This window comes from Camellia sinensis, chromosome 9 (assembly GCF_055761805.1).
Source record: "Camellia sinensis isolate YWXY chromosome 9, ASM5576180v1, whole genome shotgun sequence".
NCBI lineage: Eukaryota > Viridiplantae > Streptophyta > Magnoliopsida > Ericales > Theaceae > Camellia > Camellia sinensis.
The window spans coordinates 127,081,452-127,092,234 of record NC_138969.1 but is presented as its reverse complement, the minus strand read 5'-3'; the positions used below and the strand labels follow the sequence as shown (position 1 = coordinate 127,092,234).

Sequence of the window (10,783 nt, the reverse complement as noted above, 5' to 3'; positions counted from 1 at the left end):
TGTAAATTCAGGGCTAGGTTTCTCTCCAAGAGGAGAGAACCAACTAAACCATCTAGTTTGCTTAATGGGGTCGATTATGGGCCTCACTTCGATAATCTAAATGGTTTATTTTGTAGAGTTTTATGAGTAGATCATTTGTGTCAAAAATTAGATAGATTAGACATTTATAGCCATTTGATTAGACGTTATTGGTTAGGGGGCAAAAAATAGACTGTTTACTTTTAAATTCATATTCTTTATTAATTATTTTTCAAACAAATTTGATCCAATCAAGTTGATTCTGAAATTTGATAAATTTCATTTTTTTAAATAAATAATTCACTTAATAAATCTTATAAAATGAACGACTTATATTATTAAACTGAGCCCGAAATGAATCTACTATGAATGAGACTAATAAACCATTCAATTGTGATAATCAATTAGAAGGTGTCCACTCTTGGAGTGCTCGCAGATCGGTTTTTTACAGTTTGGTTTGCGGTTTGGATCCACTCGCATGTCTGCGGTTTGAGAAAAATTGAATCCGCAATCATCCGCAGTGTGGTTTGCGGTTTGTGTAGATAGGGTTCGCGAATGTGCAGGCGATTTGCAGATTGAGTTTTTTTCTTTAAAAATTTATTTTTGGGCTTGTTTTTCTCTATTTTTTAAATATTCATGATTGTGGGATATTCAGCACTATCCTCCAGTAAAATTGGATTACAAAAAATTAGAATGAAAATTAAATAAAAACTAACATATAAAAAAAATCACATAACTAGATTTGCAAAGAATTGGAGAAATTCCAATTGAATAATAAGTATTTTAAACAAAGCGTGTGTGATATTATTGTAATGTTATAATGTTATTATAATGATGTGAAAAAAAGTGGTTGACTAGTGGTGAAGCAAAACTTACATGAAAATTTGATGGTCCAGATTTTAAAAAAAGAAAAAAAAAAATGTATACAGATGCGAACGGGTGAATGCGAGTGTAGGTAAAACTCGTGACCCGCCCGTAACTCGCAAAACAGAAAAATCCTAACCTGTATCTAACTCTAATAATTCTACAAAACTGTCCAAATAAATGTAAACAATTCGAATTAAATGATATTCGAAGGTCAGATAGATAATGCTCATTTCTAGTCCACTCCCATAAATTTAATCATCTAAAAAACTATGGATCAATAACTAGTTATTCAACTCATCTAGGTTGTCCTTTGACCAGTGGCCTTAAAAGTAGGTGGTATTATTGTTTCGTCAATTTTGTATCAAAGGGCACATATTCTTTACTTACTTCAATGGTTGAATACATTATTAGAAATCAAGTGGTTTGCTTATTTTATTGAGTTATTTTATTATACTACTAATTTAGAATGGTCAACTTTTCAAGGGCACTATTTATATTCGAACTTGCATCAGGGCCTTTGGAAAGAGAGTAAAAAATCAATTTTTAATTTTTTTTTATCTATTTTTGATCACAATATTTTTTATATTTTTTACTCAAAAAAAATTAAAAAAATTAAAAAGCGAACTTTTTCAAACACTCCGCAACAATTTTGAAATGATCAGTTTTGGTTGTCCAACTTGCTGGTTGTCATATCACAAAATAGCAAGTTCCCACTCAAAATAGACCATGGTAGTGAATGAAAGATACAATTAACTCGATTTGGTTTTAATTTTTTCAATTTAATTTTTTAAAATTCAAATTTTCAATTTTTTTTATTTTTATTAAATATTTTTAAAATTTTAAGTATTTTTTTTTACTTTTTTAAATGTACTTTACATAGAGATATATCTAAAAATTAAAATATTTGTAAAAAATATTTTAAAAATTAATAAATACACAAGAATATGAAAATGTACTGAATTCTTGTATTTTTTTGTTATATTTTTAGTATTTAGTAAATTTTTTAAATATGTTTTTCACAAATATTATATCTTTTTTAAGTGTATTTATGTTAAGTGTATCTAAAAATTAATAAAATTACTTAAAATATCAAAAAAATTCAGTGAAAATAAAAAAAAAAAAATACAAGGAACCAAAAATTTCAATTTTCTAAAAAGTGAATCCTGCAAAGTGAAATTATACAATTGTTTGGTTTGTTTCACTTTTCAAGATTCACTTAAAATTTAAAATTTAAATGAACATAATTAAAAATTTTAAATAAATAAAAAATTTAAAATTTAAATTAACATAATTAAAAATATAATATTTATTTTATACCAAAATCAAACTATTGAGTTTTTTTATTTTTTATTTTTAATTGTCCAACATTCTACCTGCAATGTTTCAAAATTCGGCTATTTTAATTGACATTTTAGCTATTTGGATATTTTAACTTGAGTAAAAAGTTACATTTAGAATGATAGCTGATTTTTTTGTAATTGATTTGATAATTATAAGAGAAAAAATTAAATAATTATAATTTAAATGTAATATTTATCTTATTATCTATTTTAATCTATTTTATTTTTATTATTTATTTCACCAGGAAAAAAAAAAGAACAAAATTCAATTCCCGAACATGGCCGGTAAATGTAGCCGGCCAACTTCACTTATTGAAATGACATTCTCGTAATTAACAGGACCTTTAGGGGCCTCTGTATATTCTCCGATATGAGAGAGAGTAGAGAGAGAGAGAGAGAGAGAGAGAGAGAAGAACAAAAAGGAGCTGTAATCACATGGAGTTTGTTTGGCTGATGGGTCCTCCCTCGTTCCGCCCGACAATTATGAGCTGAAACTCTTTTTGTCCAAAAAGAAAATATTCTTCTTCCTTTCCTCTTCTTCCTTCATCTCCATCTTTCGCCTGAAAAATTATGGCCGACGACAAGGTAAGATCTCTACATTTTCCCGGAAAATTTACCATGACTCTCATATCTGAATTGCTGTGTGTGCGCTTTCCGTTTGTTTCCCTGGAAAATTTGCTAAACTGGCCCCTATTTTACATACCCTTTTGCTTAAATAGTAGAATTCCATGTGGGTTTTTGTTTCTTCTTGTTCTGTTTTCTGGGCAACTAAACTGAGGGTTGCTTAGGGTTTATTTGATGAGCTGGGTTGTTTCCTTCACTTGCATTTCTGGTGATTGCTTTGATGGTAGGGTTTGAAGTTGGGAATCTTTTTGTCCTGTCTCCCTTCTATGTTGATTTTTGACTGATTTGGGTCCTTTTTTTTTTTTTTGACATATGGTCTGAATCTTAGCTGAACTATCTTTTAGATCATAGTGATTTTGTGTAATTTTGGTTTTATTTTATGTTTCTGTGATTTTCATTTGCTCATTGTCATTTTAAATATTTCTCTGGTTTAGTTTAGTATAATTGCTCAGTGGAATGCCATTAGTATTGTTCTTGATCAGGGTATTTGCTTCATGTGATTGGTGGGTCATATTCTACTATCTCGTTTCGTCAGTGATTTGTTGATCTATGAGATTTCTAATTTCTGATTTGTCCAAGCTCATGTATATTTTCTAAATACCAGTTGTTTGTCATAGGTAAATGATCTGTGAATTGTTTGTGTGCCATCTTGATCTGATATGTCTTGCAGGAGATCTCTGCCCCAGTTGTCGACTCAAACGATACAGTCACTGGTCACATTATTTCCACGACCATAGGTGGCAAAAATGGAGAACCCAAACAGGTAATACTACCTTCTTGAATACCCTTTTGACTTGCTCTGAACAAGTTGTGTTATTGATTCATGCATACATACATATAATTTTGTGCACGGTGCACACATTTAATAAAATTAAAATTTTCACTAGAATGACACAAAAGCATGGCTTCTCATTTGATCGGGTCTTCAAATCAACTGGAATTCAGTCCATACATATTTGCATTTCTTTTTTCTTTTCTATATATATAAATTTTGTGACATGTATATGTGAATTGTTAATCATAACACAATCATTAACTATTCAATAAGATGTAAATGTTTTAAATGCTTACCTGTTAATGTCCCTCATGTTTTGGGTTGAGGGTAGGGGTATTTGCATTTTGGTTGCAGATTTTATTTCTTTATTTTTAAATTTTTTTTAACACACTATTATTGTTATTGCAGACGATCAGTTACATGGCAGAGCGTGTTGTTGGGACTGGATCGTTTGGAATTGTTTTTCAGGTGTGCAGACGATTATTGATGCTCTTTTGATGTAGAAGAATTTTTTTTTTTTTTTTTTTTTTTTTTCCCTCATTTGATGCACTAATGCTGCTCTTCTCATAGGCCAAATGCTTGGAAACTGGAGAGACAGTAGCAATAAAGAAGGTTTTACAAGACAGAAGATACAAGAACCGTGAATTGCAATTAATGCGCACAATGGATCATCCAAATGTGGTTTCTCTGAAACATTGCTTCTTTTCCACTACGAGTAAAGATGAGCTTTTTCTCAACTTAGTGATGGAGTATGTCCCAGAGACCATATATCGGGTTTTGAAGCATTACAGCAATTTGAACCAGAGAATGCCTCTCATCTATGTGAAACTTTACACTTACCAAGTATGCATGGTGCTTCCCAAGGTTCCATTATTTTCTTATCTCTTCCAATGGTATTAATTAGGGTCGTATTTACCAGATTTTCAGGGGGCTGGCATATATGCACAATGTTCCTGGAGTTTGTCACAGGGATTTGAAGCCTCAAAATGTTCTGGTATGAATTTCTTTGATTGTTAATTTGAGATAACTCTGCATGGCTGTTTTCTGAGCTCGTTGTTGGCTTTATACAGGTTGATCCTCTTTCTCACCAGGTCAAGATTTGTGATTTTGGAAGTGCAAAAATGCTAGTATGTGCATCTATTTGTTTCAGCTTTCCTAATCTCTCTCTCTCTCTCTCTCTCTCTCTCTCTCATCTGATGGCTATCTAGTATCTTTTTAGATGACGAGTAGAATTTTTTCGAAGTTTCTATTGACCCTTATGCCAATGCGGTGTGAAATGATCATCATTAGGCATAATACTTGAAAGATTGTGATCAACTCTGGTGTTCACTTATCACATGCTCAAGAGACAAGTCACATCTACGCATATTATACTTTTTGGGCATTAGCCACTTCATGAGCTTCAAACTTTAAGAGAATTGCCCCAAATTTTGGTCTGTCGCTGCAGCTATGTTCTATATTAAATGTAAACTCACCTTTGCATATTGTTAATGGAATTCCACATTCCATTTTTCCTCAATACTTTCTAGTTTGTGTGGCGATATTGATTCTTATAGGATGTATATAAGAATCATCCCAATCGTGTGTCAAATCTGATGAAATAATCCCTTAGCTTCTCATAGCGAGTCCCCTAGGAAATGATCCCTAGTAAGGATCCAAGCTGGAGTGTAATTGACCAATTGTCTCCATTCATGTGGATATCATGATACTAAAATTACATTTATATGTATATTTCATGATTGAAGCTGCTGCCTCTTGGTAACACATTCATGCTGGTGAATATCATTGAACTTCATGTTTGTGGGGCTTTTTACTTCATGTTTTCACTGTGATTCCAATTGTCATTAGGTGAAGGGTGAAGCAAACATAGCATACATATGCTCACGTTTCTATCGGGCTCCAGAACTCATATTTGGTGCCACGGAATATACAACTTCAATTGATATCTGGTCAGCTGGTTGTGTCCTCGCTGAGCTTCTTTTAGGCCAGGTGAGCAGCGTTTTCGTGTTCTACACCTTATGCTTATGGAAATGTCCTCGTACTTTTGATTTTGGTCATACCATGTTTAGCTGACTTTTCATTATGTTTGCTTTTGTAGCCATTGTTCCCTGGAGAAAATGCAGTAGAACAGCTTGTGGAGATTATCAAGGTGCAGTTCATAATTTGTATCAGAAGTCATGCAATTCATTACCAATGTGATAGTTTCTTACATTCTTTATTCCAGGTTCTTGGTACACCGACTCGGGAAGAAATTCGTTGTATGAACCCAGGTTATACTGATTTTAGATTTCCACAAATAAAGGCACACCCTTGGCACAAGGTATGCTTTTCATTCTACCATGAAGTTGTGCTGAATCATTTTGCTTTTTATAACAGCCTTTATCACTCTGATTTTGAGTTTGTGGTTTCAGGTTTTCCACCAAAGGATGCCTCCTGAAGCAATTGATCTTGCCTCAAGGCTACTACAATACTCCCCAAGTCTTCGCTGCACTGCAGTAAGTTTGGTTCTGCTTGCATTTGTATGAACATTTCATTGTTGTCTAGTTATGTAAATAGTGATAGTCATTGATTCTCCATTCTGGAATGAAAGTGGAATGGAATGGAATGGAATGACCAATCCTTTCTAATGGTGAATTCCATTTGCAATACATTTTTCATCGTTTTTCTTTTTTTAATGAACCAAATATAAGAATTGACATTTTAAGTGAATGAGCATTCCATTACACCTTCATTCCATTGATCCAAACAATACCTATGAGTTATTATGGTTTAGGCTCTCCCTCTTGCATATCCATTCTCCCCTGATTGAGTGGATTTGATTCTTGATATTGCAGCTAGAGGCATGTGCACATCCATTTTTTGATGAGCTTCGAGAACCCAATGTCCGCCTACCAAATGGTCGCCCATTGCCTCCTCTGTTCAACTTCAAGCAAGAGGTAGATCCCATAACCAACTTTTTCTTTTCTCTCTTTTTATTAATTTATTTTGGTTGGTGGAAAAGACATGCAAAGTATTTTTTCTATTTTCGTTTCGTTCATCCGTTGGGTGGCTACAATGTTTAATTGATAATATCAAATAGAAGAATTTGTTGAAGAACTCTTGCTTGCTAAATGAAAAAAGGCAAAACTTTACTCAGTGCTTTTGCAAGTTAAAATCATATTTTCATGTAATAAATAAGACATGAACACCCTGTTTGTTAGAGATTATTTGAAGCTAAAAGCTGATAATCAGAAAGCAAAAGCTAAAATCACCTCTCCCCCAGCATCCAGATAATTTGCCTTTTTCAGATTCTTTTTGCCTAATAAGTTATAAGCATAAATTGCACCAAATAATCTGACACAAACTCCCAAATTCAAATAAAGTTACAATCACCTATTGTAACAAACACCCCCAAAGACTTTTTTACTTTTTCATTAATAATAATAATAACAACAACAGAGATTATGGTAAAAAATGATGAAAAATCACTAAGTAAGAAAAAGTTTCATTGTATATGATTGAACTCTATTAAGTGCCGAATATTCACTTCCTAGAACATTCACACTATTTTACATCTTTGCATATATACAAATATATATACATATGTGGGGATGGGGAACTTTGTCGCAGTTGTTTATTAACTCCGCCGGTCCCAAGCCTAGGTAAAAGAGGACGGTTGTGTGTTAGGTAGTCGACAGCTAACACGTAAAAAAAGCCGCTTGGATCCCTTATGAACATGAATCATACTTTGAATCGATTAAATGCTAGGTCGTTTCCCTTAAGTGATGTGTTGCGCCTGTCTTTGGGTGTTTCAAAAAATGAGCAACGGCCATTGGCGCCTGGGTGCGGTGAAAAATTGTAGCCCGTGATAGAGCCGAATGGAGAAGAATGATTCATGTAGTTGACCCCATTTGATGGGACTTGAGGGTTGACTTGGTTTGGTTTGGTACATGCAGAGATGAGGAGTCCCTTAACAACATTCCTCAAAAGTGTAAAATTGTAGAAGTGGAAAAAATTTAGCTTGTTTAGTTTCACTTTTTAGAAAATTGAAGTTTTTTATTCTTCGTATTTTTTTGTTTAAAAGTATAATATTTGTGATTTTTTTTAAAAAAAAATTCACTAAATATCCAAAAAAAAAGAGAAGTATATTTTCATATTCTTGTATATTTATTGATTTTTTAAAATATTTTTTTACAATATTTTATTTTTTTGAAGACATCTAAGTAAAGTGCATCTAAAAAAGAAAAAATTACTTAAAATTTTAAAAATATTCACTAAAAACAAAAAAATACGAAAAACAAAATATTTAATTTTCAGAAAATTGAAACCAAATACAGCGATTGATATTTTCAAATCCAAAAATAGTGTGAAATTTTTACTTTTTCCTTTTGCATAATTTTATATTCAATTGAGATTTTGTTTGATATATCTCGTTGAGTAAGTTTCTAAATTTTATCAAAAATTGATGTGTATTTTGAATGTCATAAATTTTTAAAGATCCGAAATATATTTTTAAAAAAAAATGTTGCCATATAGGCATGTTGACCAAAATAATGGTAATATTGTCATGAAAAAACATCTAATTTAAAGAAAGTACCTCCTAGAATACAATTCCAAACAAATATAGGATTTATTGGATCACAAGTATTTTTGTAGGATCTATGACTACAAGTTTCCAGAAAGAGATTTTTCCACTAATTTTCCCAACTATTTTAGGAAAGATTTTTTGGAAGCACCCCATTTTAGAAAGTGTTTTCGTACGAAAATGAGAACAATAAGAAGGGATGTTGTCGAAGTTCTCATTTGTTTCTGGAAAACAAAAACAAAAATGAAATTTCTTTAGACAATACCAAACTGAATTGAGGTGAAAAGTATTGTGGGTTGGGGGAAATAATAAGTGATTCTTTGTTTTATGGATTCATTACCTTCAAATGAAATTGTTTTGTTACGTACTGGAATGAATGATGATAGTACTATTAGCCTATCAGTTAATAAAATAACAGATGTATGCTTACTTATAATTTATTGACACCAGTAGTGGAGAACAAATGTATAAATGGAGTCATGGCGTTATCAACTTGTCGGTTTTTCTTTTCGTTTTTTCTTTCTTTCTTTCTTTTTTTTTATTTATTCATTTTTTAAATCTCAAGTGCTTGTGTGCATGACTTTGTTTTCTGATACCTGGAATTTTGTTATGATTGATAAGATTTTGTGAAATCGTTGTAGATATCTATGGATAATGCTTATAAACAAAAATGATAATTACAGTCCGCACAATGCTTTCTTGAGTTGATTGAATTAGAAAAATTGCTACGAGGTTAATCAATCAGTGACTGCTTAGAAAGTTCCCATTTGAAGTTATCCCTAATGATTGAAACAACTGATTGTTTTCGTCATAGTTGGCTGGAGCTTCTCTGGAGCTTGTTGGCAAGTTGATACCAGAGCACGTGAGACGACAAATGGGTCTTAATTTCTTTCCTTCAATCACATAACATGGAGTGATGTTGAATTGGTTTCTAGTAATTGATGAACGAGACGAACAGGGGCTTTGAATAACCCTGTGGTGACCTACCTGATCAGCAGCTTCTCTTGCTCTACAATGATGCAAAATATTTAGGATGTTCAATGGCTGCACTCAATTCCCCTCCCAATTCCCCCATCACCCCCGAAAAAACTATTATGGAGGGGGAATCTGTAGTCTGTTTGTATATGTTTTATTGTAATTTCTATAATCATAAAGTTTTTTGCAGAAAGAAAAAGCTTGAAAAGAAAAAAAAAAGAAAAAAGAAAGAATTACACGTATTGGTAGCAAGGAAGGCTCTTGAAAGAACCGCAGGGATACGAGGGGAGGGATTTGTCGTTGGTCGTTTGATTTTCTACGGACATGGTGTTTGTTGTGCCTGACTATGAATCAGAGAATATTATTGCTCTCCTTTGTACCTATATGTATACTATGCTTACATCATTTTGCCAATATATTTCATTTGCTGTTTTTCACTTCCCTGATATGATGGAATTGGAAAATGATATACCTGTCTAAACTGGCACATGATGTTGCCCAGATTTCAGTCTGCAATATCCTATGTTGTTGGAAGTTTGTTGAAAAATTGTGATGAAATCACAGGAATGTTGTCGTTCCGGTAGCAGTTTTGCAGTGTGCTCTATTAACATCAACTCAATCTGATTTGCATTTTGTATGGCATGGTATTATTACAAACCCTGTGTATTATATAAGTTAGTGAGATCAATTCTTAATTATATTTTAATTTATTTTAATTAGCATATTAATCTAATTTTAGATTTGAAAAAATGGGGGTAAAATTATATTTTTGTTATATTAATTTCAATTTGATTTTTCAAAAAGCCAAACTCACTCTAAAAATTAGTGTCATACACCTTTCATTAGTTTGGATGAAAAAAAATTATCGGTAGCATTTTAATTCAATAGGGACTTTTTGACTATATTTAAATCGGACTTGGACTGTCTCCAGTCCAATTTGGGATTGGATAGTTCAGTCCAGCCCATTAGGTTTCCGTTTTGATGATCTGTACCGTTTATATTTTAATATTCGTCGAGTATATCGTCTCTGTAAAAAATTAAGTGGATCGGATGATATAAATTATGTGCTCATATCAATTTTGTATGAATCGTTTTTTTTTTCGCTGTTCATTTTTTTTTTCATTGTCGTTATCCAATCGACTTGATTTTTTGTTATAATGATATACTCGACGAATTTTAAAATGTGAATAGTTTGAATTATCAAAACGAAATTAAAACTGATCCAAATACGTGGTTGCCGTTATTCAATCGGTTTGATTTTTTGTTGGAATGATATACTTGACGAATCTTAAAATGTGAATGGTTTGAATTATCGAAACGGAATCTAAAAATAAGCCCAACGGACTGGACAACACCTCTCCAAAAGCGTTGAACTCCTTGAGCATCGAAATGGAATCCAAAAGCGTTGAACTCCTTGAACATAACTCTTTTTAGTATTTGAGTGCGTATACTATTATTTTAGGTAAGGTATAATTAGAATAATTGTGTGTAAATTGAGAGAGATAAAATATTTTAAATTCATTAAGTGTGTTAAGAGATGATATGCACAGAAAAGAAATGGTGTGTAAAAATAGAATTACTCTTCAGTGTTTCAGTCCCAAATCACAAGAGAGTAAAATG

The 10,783-nt window shown here is 32.1% G+C and overlaps 1 protein-coding gene across 1 annotated transcript; it reads left to right on the top strand.

Annotated features, from left to right (window-relative positions):
• The first annotated feature begins 2,516 nt into the window (after nucleotides 1–2,516).
• LOC114288780 (shaggy-related protein kinase eta) lies at nucleotides 2,517–9,600 on the top strand. Its single transcript, XM_028232368.2, has 12 exons — nucleotides 2,517–2,810; nucleotides 3,520–3,612; nucleotides 4,033–4,092; nucleotides 4,195–4,467; nucleotides 4,544–4,618; nucleotides 4,695–4,751; nucleotides 5,473–5,613; nucleotides 5,723–5,773; nucleotides 5,849–5,944; nucleotides 6,036–6,119; nucleotides 6,459–6,560; nucleotides 9,003–9,600. The coding sequence occupies exons 1-12, from the start codon at nucleotides 2,796–2,798 to the stop codon at nucleotides 9,093–9,095; spliced, it is 1,140 nt and encodes a 379-aa protein (XP_028088169.1). The 5' UTR covers nucleotides 2,517–2,795; the 3' UTR covers nucleotides 9,096–9,600.
• Nucleotides 9,601–10,783: the final 1,183 nt, after the last annotated feature.